This window comes from Sturnira hondurensis, unplaced genomic scaffold (genome assembly GCF_014824575.4).
Source record: "Sturnira hondurensis isolate 20B ecotype Veracruz unplaced genomic scaffold, ASM1482457v3 Scaffold0013515, whole genome shotgun sequence".
NCBI classification, from domain to species: Eukaryota; Metazoa; Chordata; class Mammalia; order Chiroptera; family Phyllostomidae; genus Sturnira; species Sturnira hondurensis.
In genome coordinates, this window is record NW_028086146.1 from 4485434 (window position 1) to 4503851 (window position 18418).

Below are 18418 nucleotides of genomic sequence, written 5' to 3' on the forward strand. Positions count from 1 at the left end.
AGGCGCTCTTCCTCAGCTCACCCTCCCTTTGGCTAAAAAATGTTGGGTGCTGTGTGCCCCTCTTTCAAAGAGAAGTCTTTCCCCACATGTTGTAGAACTGAAATCCAGTGCCCGAATTCCATAGCTGCAACAATCTAATAACGCTTTCAAGCAGGACACGGAGAACACACAAACCTTTTTACTTTTCTGCTTGGCAGTCTTCTTTTTGTGCTTTTCTTTCCAACTTTTCAGAGGAATGAGGGCTAACGGAGGCAAAAGATTTACTGAGAGCTTTCATATTATCAGGTATAAATGTGCAGTGGTGTTGGGTCTGGGAAGGACCGGCTGGCAACCCACATTGCTGAAATTACTTGGACCTTGACAGCCCTCAGGTGGGATTTTAATACCCAAGGCCTGTGTTTTCACTCATTACTTTTGGGTCCTTTCCATAGCTCTAAAAATGCAGAGCCCTCATTGTGATTCTACGAAAACACATTACTTTATCCTACAATTTAAACAAACAAAAAAAAAATGGTCTTGCTTTTCAGTTTGAAATACATAGCTTAGGTCAGCAGCAGTGTCTGTGCCTTGAAAGGTTCTTGTGTTTCCTTTTCTAAATGTTTGGTTTAGACAGAAGTAGCATTTACTAAATACCACATGATCCAGTGTTTGGATAGAGGTTTGCCCCTATTTCCATTCTCCTTTGCATCTGTCTGCATACAGCACAGCAACAAAACAAGGTATTCTTGGGAAAGTGAATGTTTTATCCAAAAGAGACCCAAGTGGAGAAAACTTTTCCTCTCATTTGCACAGGGTTTGTTTTGTTTTGTTTTAAATTGGAAGACACAGAGTAGAGTTGAAATTTGTCCTCTGTTCTTGCACCCTTGCTTCTGGAGTTAATCGCTGAACATCCTGTGCCCTGGTGTTCTCAGCAAGGGAAAAGTGGAAGCCAGCGGTGGTCTTGTGGAGGTGATCAGGCCCTGGGACCCCTTGGCCACCTTTTAGAAAGGCTGCATCATCTGCAGGAGGGGGCGGAACTCGCGTCCCAGGCCTCTTAAGTTGGCACTGACTTGGCCAATTGTTCTAAGGTGTTTGGTTTTGCTTTGTTTTACTTTTTGTGCCCCAGAGTACACTTTATAAAATTGGGGTCTTAATGACTGCTGTCAAGGGACTGTAGACAACAAAAGAAACTATCTACTTGAAATGCTTTTAAGCCCTGGCTGGTATGGCTCAGCTGGTTGGTTGGAACATCACCTGGTAACTGAAAGGTTGTGGGTTCGATTCCCGCCTAGGTTGTAGGTTCAGTCCCTGGTCCAGGCACAGTAGAGTACCTGGTCTGGGTGGCTGTGGGAGGCGACCAGTTGATGTTTCTGTCCACATCAGTGCTTCTCTCTCTTTACCTTCCTCTCTCTCCAAAAAGCAATAGAAAAACAAACTTGGGTGAGGATTTGAAAAAAAGAAAGAAAGAAAATGCTTTTAAATCATTTAATGCATTCTTTTAAAAAAAAAACACCAAGTTATTTAGCCCTGGCCAATTGGCTCAGTTGGTTGCAGTATTGTCCTGCACACCAAAAGGTTGTGGGTTCGATCCCTGGTCAGGGCATGTACAGGAGGCAAAAGTACAATGTATTTAGTAAGGACCTGCTATGTGCTTGGCTCTTTAAAATCATTAACTCATTACATTCTATTAACAACTTCATGAGTAAAATGCTTGTATTTTTATACTTTACTCTGGGGGAGACTTAAATTCTTCAAGGTTTATTAACTCATCCACCCAACTCTTAAGTTGTAAACCCAGTATTAGAACATAGGTCTGTCAACTCAATTCATACCAGCTGGCCACACTGCAACATACATATTTATTAGCTTTTGCCACTGTGACGTGACATTGAAGTATTATCTTCTCTCTCCCTCAGGAAAAGCAGATGATGTTCTGAATGGGGACCATGACAAGGAACAGAGAGATCCTTATTTTGTGGAGACTCCCTATGGTTATCAACTAGACTTAGATTTTCTCAAATATGTGGATGACATACAGAAAGGAAACACCATCAAGAAACTGAACATTCAGAAGAGGCGGAAGCCATCCGTGCCATGCCCAGAGAGCACTGCCACACCTGGCCAGCAAGGTCTGTGGACTTCCACTGAGTCTCTGTCATCTTCCAATAGCGATGACAACAAGCAGTGCCCGAGCTTTCTCCTAGCCAGAGGCCAAGTTACGTCAACTCCAATCCCAAGGCTCCCTGCCCCTCTGGAGCTCTCGCCCACCTTTCTCACCCTCCCGGAAAGCCGACAGCCACCACCACCCTCACCACAACTCCCAAAGCACAACCTTCATGTCACCAAGACACTGATGGAAACCCGGAGGAGATTGGAACAGGAGAGAATCACCATGCAGGCGACACCAGGTGACCTCCGAAGGCCCAGGCTGGCCAGTTTTGGAGGCCTGGGCTCCACAGGCTCTCTCTCCTCTTTTATGGGTTCCGGAAACCACAATCCTGCTATGTACCAGTTTCAGAATGGATACCAAGGCAATGGGGATTATAGTAGCTACGCCCCACCCGCTGCCACCACTTCTTCCATGGGGAGCTCTATCCGCCACAGCCCCTTGAGCTCAGGGATCTCCACTCCAGTGACCAACGTGAGCCCCATGCACCTGCAGCACATCCGGGAGCAGATGGCCATTGCCCTGAAACGCCTGAAGGAGCTCGAGGAACAGGTACGAACCATCCCTGTGCTCCAGGTGAAGATCGCCGTCTTGCAAGAGGAGAAAAGGCAGTTGGCCTCACAGCTGAAGAACCAAAGAGCTGCATCTCAGAATGATGCCTGTGGTGTGAGGAAGCGGTCCTATAGTGCTGGGAACACGTCCCAGCTGGAAGAGCTCTCCAGGGTCCGGAGAGGTGACAGGGAATTATACATTGAATATGAAGCAGAAGAGATAGAGAGCGTGGAGCAGAGCACACAGAGGGTAAAAGAGTTCCGGCAGCTCACAGCAGACATGCAGGCCCTGGAGCAGAAGATCCAGGGCAGCAGCTCGGAGGCCTCCTTGGAGCTCAGGGAGAATGGGGAGTGTCGGCCTCGAGAGTGCCGGTCTGTGGCTGTGGGTGCCAACGAGAACATGCATGACATTGTCATGTACCACAGAGGCTCTAGAGCCTTCAAGGATGCTGCTGTAGGGACAGTCATTGAGACGAGGAGTTCTGGGGTCAGTGTGACAGAGGCCATGCTCGGGGTGACTACTGAAGCTGACAAAGAAATCGAGCTGCAACAGCAGACCATAGAAGCCTTAAAGGAAAAGATCTACCGCCTGGAAGTACAGCTTAAGGAAACCACCCACGACCGGGAGATGACTAAACTCAAGCAAGAGCTGCAGGCAGCTGGATCGAGGAAAAAAGTTGACAAAGCCGTGATGGCCCAGCCGCTGGTTTTCAGCAAGATGGTGGAGGCAGTGGTGCAGACGAGAGACCAAATGGTTGGCAGTCATGTGGACGTAGTTGACTCGTGTGTTGGGACCTCTGTGCGAACAAGCAGCCTAGGCGTCTCCTGCCAGCCCAGTTGGGAGAATAAAGTCGTGGGGCCAGAGCTGCCCATGAATTGGTGGATTGTTAAAGAAAGGGTGGAAGTGCGTGACCAATGCACTGGAAGGTCTGTGGAGACGTGTGATAAGAGCGTGGGTATGGAAATCAGCGTCTGTGAAACAGGCAGCAACACGGAAGAGTCTGTGAAAGACCTGACCCTCCTCAAGACCAACCTGAATCTCAAAGAAGTGCGATCCATCGGTTGCGGAGATTGTTCAGTGGATGTGATTGTCTGCTCTGCAAAGGAGTGCATCTCAAGGAGCGTGAGCACGGACGCCGTTGGCCGGGTGGAAGCTGCTGTCATGGCAGTGCCTCAGACCACAAGCCAGCACACCAGCACGGTTTTGGAGCAGGTGAACCAGTCCACCAACACCGAGACGGCCACCCTTATGGAATCCTTTACCAACACTTCCCTCAGCACTTTGGACAAGCAGACCAGCACCGAGACTGTGGAAACGCGGACGGTGGCTATAGGAGAAGGCCGTGTCAAGGACATCAATTCTTCCTCCAAGACACGGTCCGTCGCAGTTGGAACAGTGCTTTCTGGCACTTCTGGGTTTGACAGGCCTTCAGCTGTGAAGACCAAAGAGTCAGGTGTGGGGCAGATAAATATTAATGACAACTACCTGGTTGGTCTCAAAATGAGGACCATAGCTTGTGGGCCTCCCCAGTTGGCTGTGGGGCTGACGGCCAGCAGGAGGAGTGTAGGTGTTGGGGATGAGCCCGTGGGAGAGCTCATGGAGAGCCCCCAGCCGCGGGCTCCATCTGCGATGATGACTGGCTTGGATCACTACATTGAGCGCGTCCAGAAGCTGCTGGCGGAACAGCAGACGCTGCTGGCCGAGAACTATAGTGAACTGGCAGAAGCTTTTGGGGAACCTCACTCACAGATTGGCTCTCTCAACTCACAGCTCATCAGCACCCTATCTTCACTCAATTCTGTCATGAAGTCTGCAAGCACCGAAGAGCTGAGGAACCCTGACTTCCCCAAAATGGGTCTGGGTCCTCTCGCAGGTAGGTAGCAACCTGAGGCACCTGGAGGTGGGGACAGTGTATTTCTAGTAGATAAGGGTTTTTTTAAATGCTGGAACCATTTTTTGGAATCATGGAAAAGCTTTAGAATGGTAATTGGAAGAATGAAAGCCAAGATTGAAACTCGTGATCAGGGGGAAAAAACCTCGTGATCTGATTTGCTGTTTCTCATCGTCTGGTAGCTTCTTTGGCCTCTGGCTGAGGACTAAGGCTAGAAGGAAAGCAAACTAATGCTGGCCCACCAGGGGGCTCTGTCCTGGGACTGCGGGTTTGACACAGTGTCTTCCAGTTATTTGCCTGCTCATTTAATTTCAGCAGGCATGAAAGTCCTTCACATTGGTGATCGCAATTACCAGTACATTATCCATAAAAAATACTGGTGTAAAATGTTTTCAGTTAACACTTTTATGAGGAGAGGTAGACTCCATTAATTCATTTATGAATTCAGCAAATAACGATTGAATCCCCACTCTGTTTCAAGCATAGGTATAGGCTCCTGTCCACACACTCCAGTTGGGGGCACAGGCGATAAACAGCAGACCTGTACCATGTCAGGTGGTGACATGTGCTGTGAAGAAAGGAACTCCAGTTACGGGAATAGTGAATGGTGGTGGGGCACGCTGAGATGCAGTGGTCACGGCGGCCTCTGTGATACAGGGCCCCTGAGCCAGAACCCAGAGAAGGGTATCCTTTCTCACTGTTTATTTTGGTAGGTGCTTACATTTTGTCTCCCTCACCCTTGCCCATATCCATTGGGATTCCAACCCCTGATTTTTTTTTATTGAAGTTAATAATTGAGAAATTCCCATGGGAGATTTTGTGACATAGATCCTCTCCTTGCAAGTATCACTGAAGTGACTTCCTTTGTTACCAGTTGTGTGCATCTGTAAGAGTGCATGGCGTCGTCCTCGCACTGGGTTCCCGCCTGGCTCCCCAGGTCTGACGGGCCAGCGTGACCTGGGAAACAAAGTCACACTTTTCTGCATGTCATTGTAAAATGCACACAAGAGGGCACCCGTCCTGGAGGTGGTCGGCGTGTCAGTCGCAGGCCCGTGGGGAGCTCAGGTAGCCCTCACTGTTGGTGGTGGTGATACCAGTAGCGTGCTGACTGTGTCCTCCTTTGTTGCTGTGCTGGGCTGTAGTGTGAGGTTTGGGAGGCTGCTGCAGACACACTGTCCGCTCTGACCAAAGGCTACATGTGAAGCAGATGTGAACACTCCAGACGACCTGTACAATGTGCACGACATTTCACTGTAATGTGAGAATGTGCAGTGTTATAAACTGGAATGTAAGTAAGCAATGAACCAAAATTTTAGTCTTTCTGTTTCCCTTTATAGCCCAAAGGGTAGAGGTTGAAATGGACAAAAATATATCTTTTGTGTCTTCCTAGGTTGCACTTTCAATACTGAATTAAAATTAGCTTTTAGTAACTGTGCCATGGGACAGATAGTTTACTGTAGAAGAAAAAATGGACATGACCATGACAGCTGACGCGTGGGATTTTTGCCTTTTAGAATCAAAGGAGTCTAATATATGTTCAGGGGAGTCATTTCAGAGTAAAGAGGATTAAATTGATATGTGGACTGAAGCAGAGTCTTAAATAACTCATAATATGTCTTGTTTCCACTTCTTTTTAAAAATCATGATGTCAGATGTTGAAGTCAAAATAAAACCCTTAAATACCTCCAGACACACAGATGGTCCAGTAGATCATCCTTTATAAAAGCATTTTCCTGCCAGCCTTCCTCCCTCCTCCCCAAACTGGGGTTTCCATTTCACATTCTTGCCAAAAATATTCAGCCGGACCATTGCAGTAATCTGCCTGACACCCTGAACAGCCCGAGCAGGGAGAAAGTTTTGTCTGGCCATGTTACTGTGGGTTTTGGTCTATTTCCAGTCACACTGACATTCCACACGTCTCTGTTTAGGTCTGACCCTGCAAATGAACACCTAATTAATCAGCTGAAACGCACAAGAGCTATATAGCACTCGTGAGCGAAAGTATAAATATCTTTAACAGCACGTTCTTGGTCATAGTGGCAGCTCCCTCTCCGTGCACAAGAACGCCCTGAAAGTATTTCTGTAATTCACCTTGCATTTGTATGTTAAACATTTTCCTTTTAAAGTTCTAATGAAGAAGGAATTCAGTTAGGGTATTACATTTTTGTTGCCTAGTGTTTGTTATAGGAACTGAAAATGAAAGCAGCTTGATCTGTGGTCTAGAGAGATTGTCAGTCCCTGCAAACTGAAGATTAAAGGTGTGTCAAAACACACTGTGGCTTACTGTGAACACCACACGACAGAGAATATTGCTCACACGCAGTATTTCATGCATTTTGGTACCAAAGGGCATCCAGGAGTATAGAAAGGTATTCATTTCAAACCTTCTTCTCCAAATAAAACGATGGGGAATTTGAGTTTGACATCAGCCAAGAAGATCATATAAATGACCACATACGTCAGCCTTTAGTTGAAAGAAGTTAAGTTTGGGCTCCAAAGCCAAACATTCTGGGTTCAAGTTTTTTCTCTGCCACGAGGACAGGCTGCCTTTGCTCCCTCACAGGGTCGAAATGAGATTTAGTGACTTAATCGGAGTGAAGCCTTTGGAACAGTCTGCAGCACAGAGTAGGAACGCTCGAGAAATGCTGGCTGCGATTGCTGTTCCTGTGTTTAGTGCTTCCAGAAACGGGAATGTGGACACAGAACTAGTTGGCAGACAGAAAGTGTACAGATGACCTTTTGTATTCAATCAAAATTTTATCTTCATAATTCTGGCTGGCCATCACCTCCTTCCCCTAATTATTATGCCTCCCCAACAAATAATTTTATCAAGATAAAAATATAGAGATAAAAATTGGAAAACACAGATTGACTAAAATAAATTTTCACTTTAGGCTCATTCAGAATTTGCATGAAGGCTGAAAACAAAGCCAAAACTAAGTATATTAGTGTCCACTTTAGGAGATTCTCTTAAATTTGCCAGTGGTTTAAGATTTAAGGGTGTCACTTTTAGGTATGCATTATTATACCTAAGGTACTATTCACTTTCCTAAAATCAGCATAAGTGTGTGCTCCTGACAAATTAGCATCCCAAAGCGCGTGGAATATAGAGTGACAGCATCTTCCCCACACCCTCATGCGGTAACCTCGTGTGTACTTGGTGTGTACAAATGTGTGCGCAAGCGGGGCTGTATGTTAGAGACGCACTTTTTTAAGCAAAAGTCGAACTGTACATGTTCTATGCATTTTTCACATAAAACGTTCTTCTAGGAGTCGGAGACAATGGCATGGTGTCAGTGGGCTGGACTTTGGTGGTGTCTAGGATGTGCTGTAAAGTGCTTTTCAAATCCCTGGTAGTTGAAGTTTCATGTTACACACATATTTGGAATTACATTAAGAGGAAATAAGTTTCTGTTCTCACAGACAGGCTTAGGGGGAAAATGTTTATACTTCCTGCAAATAATTGAATTGTTTTGGTCTGAGGAGTGGGTTCTTTTTTTTTCCCCCTTTCCCTCCGGAAGAGGAAAGAAGAAGAGAGAAAATTCTAGACAAATGGCTTGCCATTATAAATGCTCTAAATATATATAACCGTCTCTGAGGAAACACAAACAAAACTATCTATAATGGCAGAACTTAACTGCCTGACACATGATTTATAGGAAATTCATCTGTCATACTCAAAGGAACTGCATTTTGAATCAGCTTCCATGTTTGCACTGTTAGTTGTCTTGGGATTGGTAAAAAGTTTATGAGCTTGAAGTCATTCCCATAATTGTGAAAGCGATTTTGTGGATGGAGATGTGAGGCAAAGCACAAGTGGGGAAATACATCATTACAAAAGACCATTTCCCGTTAGCTTTCTCCTAGTTCAAGTAACTGCCATTTACTTGTCTGGATACATATTTCTATTCCGATTTTCTTTTAGAAAATGCTTCCAGAGCATCAGAATAAGCCAAACAAAACACTTCTGGAGCCTGCAGTGCACACTGCCATGATGTAGTTAGGGCCTGGCCTGCTGCCCCGGAGGGCTGACCTCAGTCCTGGCTCCGCAGGACCTGGAGCATCACTTCAGAGAGGGAGAATCTTGGCTACTGTGTTCTCCTGTGTAATGAGGAGGGTGGATTCCATTTTTCCTGGTTGGGGCTCTTTCAGAAAAAATTTTCTATAAAAGTAGCTCTTTGCGAGGCTGCCCATCAGATTCAGATGGGGAACTTTTCCAAAATTCATGGGTTTCCTGCTGCCATCCGCCACCACCAACCAACCAACCAGTAGGCACATCCCAGGTCCTATTCCAGGGAAATATTGTTGGAATGGATGGCCTTAGAGTGAGTCCTCTTAACCTGGGATCCGTAGCTTTGTGAACACTTTTGTGTGTGGAGTTTCTATGAAGGAAGTGTGTCATTTTCATCAGCGTCTCAAAGGCATACCTCAGAAGGATCGGAATTTCAGATCTGTTTCAGCCCTTGGGAAACAGCACTTCCGCCCTGAGGAAAATCTTTTACCAAGTTGAAAATCTGTTCACTACCTTTGTGAGCCCTTTAGTTGGCACTCACTTGAAAATCTTCTCCTTTTTAAACTGAGGCTTTATCATGTCAGTGGGTATTAGTGAAATGCACGTGCAGCCTGGGCAAAAGGTGCAGGTTTACTTTGACACTTTGCTCTGAATGGCTCCTAAATGTGCAGTTCATTTCTGGCTGAAGTGTAGAGGCTGGTAGTTTTTGAGAACTGAAGTGGCTTTGAGTTCCTGGACGTCCATACATAAATGACAAAGGGAATTGTCGAGTGTGGATAATGGCTAAGGCTCTTTATTCTCCTTCTAAAATAAGTTGTTCATATCTCAGTAAAGCTGTTTCAAGTCTGCTTTGTGTACCCTTCTCTGTTCAAGTGCATTGACAGCTATGCAAAGTGTGGTACTACAGCAAAGATAGGAAATTGTACCTTGAACTTGGGAAGCCAAGACATAGAGCAGAAATATGAATGACAGCCTGTTGTGGTATACGTTAGCCACCAAGTAATGTGCAAATAGAAAGTGCTCCAAAGAGTTCAGCTGGAGTCCATCCCTCTGAGGTCAAGGGAAAAGATGAGCGTAGGGAGCAGAGGAGGACTTTAGCCGTGTCTGAAGAACACAGTGCATATGCGCAACCCAACCCCAGTTAATGCAGTGTGTCAGTGTGGGGGTTTGGGTTGTCTAGGATGGCTTGTAATTCAATGTGGGTGGGGTTATGGTGAGGAAGAATTTTACTCTTAATCTACTCTAGCACTTTAATTTCTAACTACCCACGTTTAGATACATTCACTGCAGCTGTTTGGCATTTTCCCAGGAAAAATATTAAAATGGCCCCAGGAAATTATTAAATTGCAGCTCTGACCATTTCACCATTTACATGTTGGTGACCACACGTACTGGCACCCGGGCCATGCTGGAAAGGTGATCCCGGCCCTAGAAAGGGACCATCCTTTCTCCATCCCAGTCATGAACAGTACCCAAAAAGGCAATTCTGCATAAATAATTCTCTGTCTGCCCCCCAAACCAACACATGGGCCAAAAAAGGAGAATTCGTGCTCCAAGTCTCCATAGAAAAACTAGTAGTATTTCAGATCCCTGAAAAGTGAACTCTTTTACTTTGGGAACATACTTCAATCATTGAATGGCCTCCATAATGATTCAGAAATTTCAGTCCTTCCTCTTCTTGACAAGTAAGCTAGATGTTCTTTAAACCCCACATCATACCGTCTAGCTCAGAATTAGCTCACTGACATGGGTAACTTGTTGACCACACTGCTCCTAATTGGGTTTTCAATCAGCATTTGGCACTATAAATAAAAATATGAGTTAGTGTGCTGGAAGAGTTGAAATATGTGAATGTTGAAACCTTTAACATCTATTTTAATACCTTTTAAAAAATCAACTTTTTAACAAATTTAGAAACACATTGCTGTATACCAACAACTAATATCCATTCTAGGTGAGTAAATGTCTCAGGAAACTGGAGAAGGTGATCTCTTTAAAACTCCTCTAGTTCTATTTTTAATTGAATGACATTCTTATCAAATCATTTGCTTTTAATATTTTTAAGGATATTAAAAATGTTTTCAAGTTACTTATTTTTATTAGGTTTACCTTAGCTGTTATAATTATCCAAACATTAAAATCTAAGTATAGTGGAGAATTGGAATGAAGGCTTCGAAGTTGTTCGTATTTTCCAGACCCCTGAGGTCTCTGTTGCTGTCTTTCAGTCATTGCTAATCTGGTCAAGTCGCAAAAGGAGGCCCGTGTGTTACTGGCGTTTACGGCAGCGCTGAGTTCCCCCCTGACCAGACTGCCCAGTTGCCCTCTCCCTGTTCACTATCTCCGGTGGCGTCTGTGCAGACCAGTGCCACCTGGTGGGGGTTTTGAGCACCTAGGCCAGAGTGCCAGAATTCTGAAGGTGGTTCACGTTACTCCTGTTGTTTTTCCTGGTTTTGAGTAGTAGTCACTGTTTGTCATGGGCCTGGTAACAAAATCACGAGTAATTCCTAAAAATTTACATGATCCAAGTTGATGGATTGAAACCAGCAATCACATTTTATTTTTATAGATGTTAATTTAACGCACTGGTTCTCAGTCCTGGGAGCTCATGAGAATCGCTTGGGGAGCTGTTAAAAAAAAAAACCCAACAATTAATACTTGGTCCCACTTGCATATAGTTCATCACACCTGTATTTTTGAAAGCTCCACCTCCAACTCAGGTGATTTTGAAGGGCGGCCAAGGTCGAGACCATTGAATTTTCTTGACCGCTGGTATTTCTGGCTTTCTTGGCTGCACTTTCCCTGTGTTTTACAGAAACACAGAGTCAGTTTGTCAGTCTGTGCTAGTGCATGTGGCGTCCTGTGTGTGCCCCACAACTACGGTGGCTCTTACAGAGTTCAGGCCATTGTTTATGGGCCGTTTAAGATCAGCCAGAGTTTCGGTGCCACCCGAAAAGCATTTTCTGGCAATAAGGGTGAAAATGCCCTCTGGTTTCAGTGAATGAGGATAGTTTAACATTCAGTGCTGTTCTTTGCCTTGCTGGTTGGCTAAACAGAATCCCCAGGACTTGCGGTAGAATTACACAGGCACTCATTAAAGGCTTCCTTGGCCTGCTGCTGTTCTGAGCACTGAAGAGGACCCTAGTTAAGAGCGTGGTGGGACTCAAGGAACTTACGTTCTCAAGGAGACTCACACGAAACAGAGAAGACAGAGGGCAGGATGTAATACTTTACAGAGGTCAGGACGATGAGAGGAAGAAGAGATCTCCGTGGAATCACGTCGAAGGAAAAACTATAGAGGAACGAGAATTGGTGCCGAGGCTTGATGAGGGTGCGGGTAGACATTAACTGGCAAAGGTAGCTGAGATTCTAGGCCCGTAGAACAATCTAGTAAAGAAGGCCACCAAAGTGGGAGTAGTTATATTGCTAGGCCACTCTTCTTGACTGGGCGGTAGTAGTTGAGCAGAAAAAAAATCCCACAGGCAAGAAGAATCTGTCCACATTCATCAAGAAGGACCCCGGAACGCCTGCTTGAGGGGCTGGGCCTTGATTGGAGAAGCTTTGCAAAGCCCTAGTTGCAAAAGTGAGCCGTGGTGAAGAGAAGTGTCTGCTTCTGGGTGGGGAGCCGTCTGGAAAGGCTGCGGGGAACGTGGGTTTATTGGGTTGTTAGAAATGTTCTGCACCTTAGTTAGGGAGGTGTTTACACAAGTAGTTACCCAAACTCAGCAACTCTACGCTGGAAATCTTTTCATTGTAGTGTATATAAAGTCTACCTGGAGGCCAGATGCCATGTGTTTGGCATTTGGGAACCTTTGAGAGATTTTAGGGACGTCTGCAGCATATGCTCCAAGACAGGCCATTTGTATGGAAAAACCACTAACTAGAATCCACTTGTAGCCACTTGCAGGCTTGGGTGGGCCTACAAGTTGGGTGGGACAGGGTCTCAGGAATCACAGAACGAGGTTAACAGTGTGAGCCAAGTTAATAGACTCAGATACGGTGCTTCTTGCTGGCTCTGTAGTGGGAGGACTCAGCAAAGGAAGATGGCCCCTGCCAGCACTTCTGTCTGGGAGAAGCTGTCCTTCCGACCCTCCCTGCCCCCAAGCCAGACCGTTCAGTTTCTCCCTGGATGTCCCTGGTGCCTTCCAGCTGCTGCTCCAGCACTGAATGAACACAGGGATTTCTTATGTCATTACCTACTTTTGTGTGGGTTTAATGTTTCAATAATAATAAAAAACTACTAATGTATTTTAAAAATCATTGTTTTTGAATGTGAAAATGCTTAGTGAAGGGTATCTCTAAAGTGTTCTGGCACAGGGGATTAACTACTGAGACTTTTTTGAGGTTGCTGTAGTACTTTCAAAGTCATGATGAATGTGCTCTGAGGAGGAATGAAGGTGAATGCCGTTTAGTTTAGTTGGCTTAAAGTAAGTCAAAGGCATTTTAGACATCTTATATTTGCCCTGGGGAGGGGGCAGGCACATCAGGTCATGGGGCATTAAATGCTACATGGAAAGCTGCAGTCAGTATTGTATGTGCGTGCCTGTGTGTGTTGTGGAGGGAGGTGGCTGTGTGAAGGAATCACCTGGGGAGCCCCCGTGTCTTCAGAGACAGAGGAGCCGGTGTGGTGCTATTGATGAGTAGACAAAGTGTTGTTCGAACAAGCAGAGTTGCAGAGTGTGCATCTGCTGGCTCCCCAGCTCTGGCAAGTCACTGAACTTCCCTGGCCTTCAGAATTCTTAGCTTGGAAAAACAAGAATTAAAATTTAGGTGATTCCTAACCCCTCCCATGAACCCTTTTCTTCCCTGCACCCCCTTTATTAATTACAGTGTCATTGCTTTAAACCAGTAGTTTCCAAAGTCGAACAACAGCATCGAAGTCTCTTGTGAATGGGTCAGTGGGAGAGGTCAGGTGAACGCCAAGGTCTATGGAATGATTTTCTGGCAGCAAGCGCCTGGGAGTCTTCATTTTAACAAATGTCCCGGATGAGTCTATGAGCAGTGTAGTTTGAACAGAACGGTTTTATAGGCTGTCATGGTTCTTTTTCTTCTGATTGCCTTGGGATGCAATCAGTACTTAAATTTCTTTGAAGGGTTTAAGGGGGTACGAAGCTTTTCTTTAAAGAATGTTGTGATTTAATTCTCATCATATGATATTGTGGGTAGATTTCAGTTTTGTATTTGTATTAGTAACTTAGAATATAATAGAGAGAAAAATAAGAAAAAATTACAAAACCTAGAATTCTGTAGCCTTACGAAAGCAGTGTTAATAAACAGGTTTGTTTTGCACATCCTTCCAGATTTTTTCTAACGTGCGTACATATAAACATAATTATTTACCAAAACAGGTTTGTTTTCTTTATACTCTTTTATAGCCTACTTTAAAAACTCACCAACACATTATGCTCATCTTTCCGTGTTGATGAGTGTGCCAGCCACGTCACAACTGGAGCAGCTGCGTGCGGTCCTGTGTGCACATGGACCAGCGCTGGTGTCTCCGGCGTCTCACCGGCACTCGGTGTACCCGCCTCTTTTTACTGTTTCACCCATGGACATAGTGGACACTTCTTCTAGATGTTTTGTACATCCTCAGCATAAAGTTTCCAGAAATCAAATTGCTAAGTCAAAGAATTTTTCATTCATTTTATGAAAGTGATTTTGAGCACAGTGAATCAATATTTACTATAGGAAAAAATGGCAAATACAGGGAAAAGTGAAAATCCCCATAGCTTTCAGATAACTTTCCATTTTTTGTGTGTAAATATATTAATGTGTTTTAATAGGATTATACCATACAGAGAATTCTAGTACCTGCTTTTTGTCATTGAACCATATATTGTAAACAACTTTCCATGTCAGCCATATTGAAAATTCGATGACATACCTACATGCATTTATTGTATAATGTTTCATCCAGTTTTTCTGCTTCAAATATTAAGTACCTAACATGCAAAAGCAATCCAGTAGGTGCGGTAAGAGAAGCAAAGTTGATTAGAACTGTTTGGTGCCTTTAAAATATTTACAGACTAGATGGGGCTCTAATGAAGCCGAACAGATCATTGGTGCCTCGTTTTATAGGTCCTGCAGGTGGGTAGGAAAGATGTGCTGGGGGATTTCAGAGAAAGGCACGTTATTTTTGGTGAGGGAGGTGAGGGAAGGCTCAGAGAGGAAGTGACAGGAGGGTTTGGCCACGTGGAGCAGGGGAAGAAGGAGCATGCCAGGTAGGAGAAGGGCAGATGGGAAGTAGTTCCACCTACTGGGATGCAGGCCCATCCCAAAAGGACCACAGGCATAGGAGGAAATAAATTCGGAGAGGTGAGTTGGTGCCAGGTTGCAGTGATTTAGAGTGTCTGGCTAAGCAGTGTGGACTGTTCCTGAGTGGTGGGGGACTTTTTTGGTTTCGTTTCAGCTGGCGTGAGGGTGGGATTTGGGCTGAGTGCGAGTGTCGCTCTGCAGCAGTGTTCGAGGAGGGGGGAGGCAGGAGGGGCATTGTCAGGATGCTACGCCGGCCGCTGAGAATAAGGCTAGGTGTTCCAGCCAGAGCAGAGCGAATAACAAGCTTTGGCAGATCCAGATATGGTGATAAAGGAAAAGAGTAAGAGTCGAGAAGGCCTTGGGGGGTTTGCATTTGGGTGGCTTGGATAGTAGTTCCATTTTTGTACAGAAAGAAATCGTGGGGTAAAGCACTTCAGAAAATGATAAGTTGCAAACATTTTTGTAACTGTGTAGCCCTTTTTTTGTTGTTGCTTCCAGCATCACACACTTCTACACCCTTCTCCTCCCTGACAGGAAATAATTTGGAATACGCCTGTAAGTGCGGAGGCCTACAGTCAGGAGGACCATTAAATGCTCCGATCTCCGGACAAGGACGAGAGGTGGGGTTCACAGAAGGGGAGCCCATCCGCAGCCAGGACAGCTTCCCCACTCAGGAAAGCACGCTGTCTGCGGTGAACCTGACAGACGACCAGATAGCCGCTGGCCTCTATGGTAACTGCTCACTCACTGTCCCTCCCAGCGTCGGGATTCCAGGGCTAGCGCTGCCCACATTCTACTGTGACGTCAGTGTCCTTGTACGCTGACCCGGAGGAGTGGTATACGGTTGTTAGGAAGGTAGACCTAGAATAGTTTTAAGATTACGTAAAGCAAGAGCTGTGCGATACCCTAAAGAAAACTCACCTGATTTTATGAATTATGAAATAATCTTAAACAGTGTTTCATTCTTTCCCAGTCTAGAAGGCATGCATTGTTCCCAGGTTATTTCTACTGAAATAATAATAATCCTGATTTTAATGTCTAAATGGTTTTTGAAAACCAAGTGAGACACATCACTTCATAAACAGTAAAACTGACACAAACCTACTTGTCACTACTTTTGCTGTGTCTGAAAGTGCTAGTGGCATGCATTTTCCATTCAAAATGTTATTGATGGGGCTTTGAATTATTTTCTTTGCATGCACACAAGTTTCCAGTGATTTTGTGTGTCTTCATATATATACATGTGAAGATGTATATTTACATGAATTAAGGAAAATAATAAATGTACATGAGGAAAAGATGACCTGTTCACTTAATTTGTATGGATATGTGTTATATTAATTTTGATCACCTTGATTTGCTTTATTTACCACAGTATGTACAAATAATGAGAGTACCCTGAAGTCCATCATGAAGAAGAAAGATGGCAACAAAGATTCAAATGGAGCGAAAAAGAATCTTCAGTTTGTTGGCATTAATGGAGGGTAAGGACAGGGCGGTGGTGCTGGCGTCTACGTGGTCTGTCTGTCTCCCTTGCCTCCTGCCTACTCCGGTTGTATTTAAAGGTGCCTAGCAGAGATGCTGCCGCATCTCAGTGATGGAAGAGTCCCTCCTCGGAAAGGTGCATTTGGGCTTCTGTCCTCTCCTCTCCTCTTCTTGCTCTCTTTAAGGATATGTCACTCTTGAAAGGACACCTGAAGAAGCTGAGCCATTTACATCTCATCTCTGGTCTGAAAAAATAGTCTTCAACGAAAGCAGCAGGTTCCCCGCACTGTTGGACCACTTGTACTTACCTGTGCAAGAACTCAGAAACAAACAGAAAGAGAACGAGAGCATCACTCCATGGCCAGTGGCAGTTGTCCACTCCTTCGGAGGGGTCCTGGGGCTCGGCTCTCCGTGTCCCCAGGAAAGCGGGAGGGCCTTTCCCCTGAAGAGCACTGCTTGCTTTCCCAATAGAATGTTTATTAGTTATTTCTTCCTTCTCTTCTAGTTGCCGTAGCTAAATAACTGAGCCTGTTCGCCCCCTGGCAATTAAATCAAAGCCAGTTCATCTATTAATCAGTCCATAGGCTCGAGAAGAAAGCAGTAGTACGAAGTTATTTGAGATAATATTTATAGTGAAATGTATCACAAAGATTGAACTTCACGGTGACTGTTTTCCACGTCTGGTTTTATTGGGTGACGCAGCCCAGGAGATTTGGAGGACATATACTAGAGAGACTGTTGGTTACTATGTAATCTGTACGTTGACACTGGGAGATTAATGGAGCAAAAAGGCAGAATAAAAGGGGGGAAGAAGGAACAGGAAAAAATGAACAACTACAGACTTGGTTTTAATATGATAAATTTCTTTTGATTTATACTAAACTAGAGGTACTCTCCCTATATATAGTGCATTTTTTTCTGCACATACTATATGAAACCCATTGGCAACCCAGTTTACCCCTCTCAAATCAGAACCCATTAAAAACCACCCGGCTTTTAAATAGACCTTACTTTGAACTTCTCGGTGCAGGGTCTAAAAATATTGGTGAAATTTCGGAAGTCAATCTGCAGTTTTCTCTTCATAGAAATTTCTGTCACTGGGTCTTTACGGGCATACCTTGCCTCTCCTGAACTCCCAATTGCCACCTAGGTATGAAACGACTTCAAGTGATGGTTCCAGCTCAGACGAAAGCTCTTCTTCCGAGTCAGATGACGAATGTGATGTCCTAGAGTATCCTCCTGAGGAAGAGGAGGACGAGGAGGACGAAGACACTCGGGGAATGGCGGAAGGGCACCATGCAGTTAATATGGAAGGTTGCAAGTCCGCCAGGGTGGAAGATGAAATGCAGGTTCAAGAATGTGAACCTGAGAAGGTGGAAATCAGAGAGAGGTGTGGTACATTTCCCTCCCCTCCCCCAACCCCTCCTACATCTCATGTACTTCGGCGATAGAATTGGCCGCTTAGGAGATTGTGCGGTTCTGTGCATTTGTTTGGCCTTTCCATTCTCCAAAGGAAAGCCAAACTTTATCTGATCCTCAGAGAGGCCTACATCTTGTCCTGGTCCTAGCAAGTACAAGTGCAGAAGAAGTTGATAACTCATACATCTCTTGCTGTAGCAAAGAGAAAGGCTTGACATGTTGGGCCACCTTTGTGCCCTTTAACGATTCGTTATCTAAGTGTAGGTGTGGAGCCACTGTCTGCAGAACCATTAAGTGCCCCTGAGGTTCCCATTATTTCACCAACTCACCTTGTATTTAAAAGTGTGTTAGAACTGTTGGCGACCAGCACATTTCTTTGGCAGTTTTAGATTTTACTGTTGGTCGTTTATCTTGGTACAGTTAGTCAGTACTGTCATTACAGGGTCGTTGGGTGTGAGAGGGACAGTTTTTTGGCCTCAGCCAAAAATCACATTGACTGTAAAGATGATGTAATCTGTCACATGCCTCTTTTTTGTTGCTCTTTGCGCACTGGGGAACACTGTAAGAGAGGATTTGGGAATATCATAAACAGCAGCTGAAATATCAAGTAAAAACTCTGGTTGGCTGAAACAGGTACCTAAAATGTAGTAAACTTTAAAGA

General features: G+C 44.8%; 1 protein-coding gene across 5 annotated transcripts in view; it reads left to right on the forward strand.

The window, feature by feature from the left end:
- The window catches only part of KANK1 (KN motif and ankyrin repeat domains 1), a 126379-nt gene that overhangs the window by 96776 nt on the left and 11185 nt on the right, over positions 1-18418 (forward strand). For 4 of the 5 annotated variants that reach the window (XM_037061719.1, XM_037061721.1, XM_037061722.1 and 1 more), the window contains 4 exons: positions 1896-4571; positions 15388-15585; positions 16229-16337; positions 17489-17728. In XM_037061719.1, the coding sequence (XP_036917614.1) occupies positions 1896-4571; positions 15388-15585; positions 16229-16337; positions 17489-17728 (3223 nt within the window). The remainder of the gene's footprint in view (positions 1-1895; positions 4572-15387; positions 15586-16228; positions 16338-17488; positions 17729-18418) is intronic. The other variant, XM_037061720.1, reaches the window with a different exon arrangement.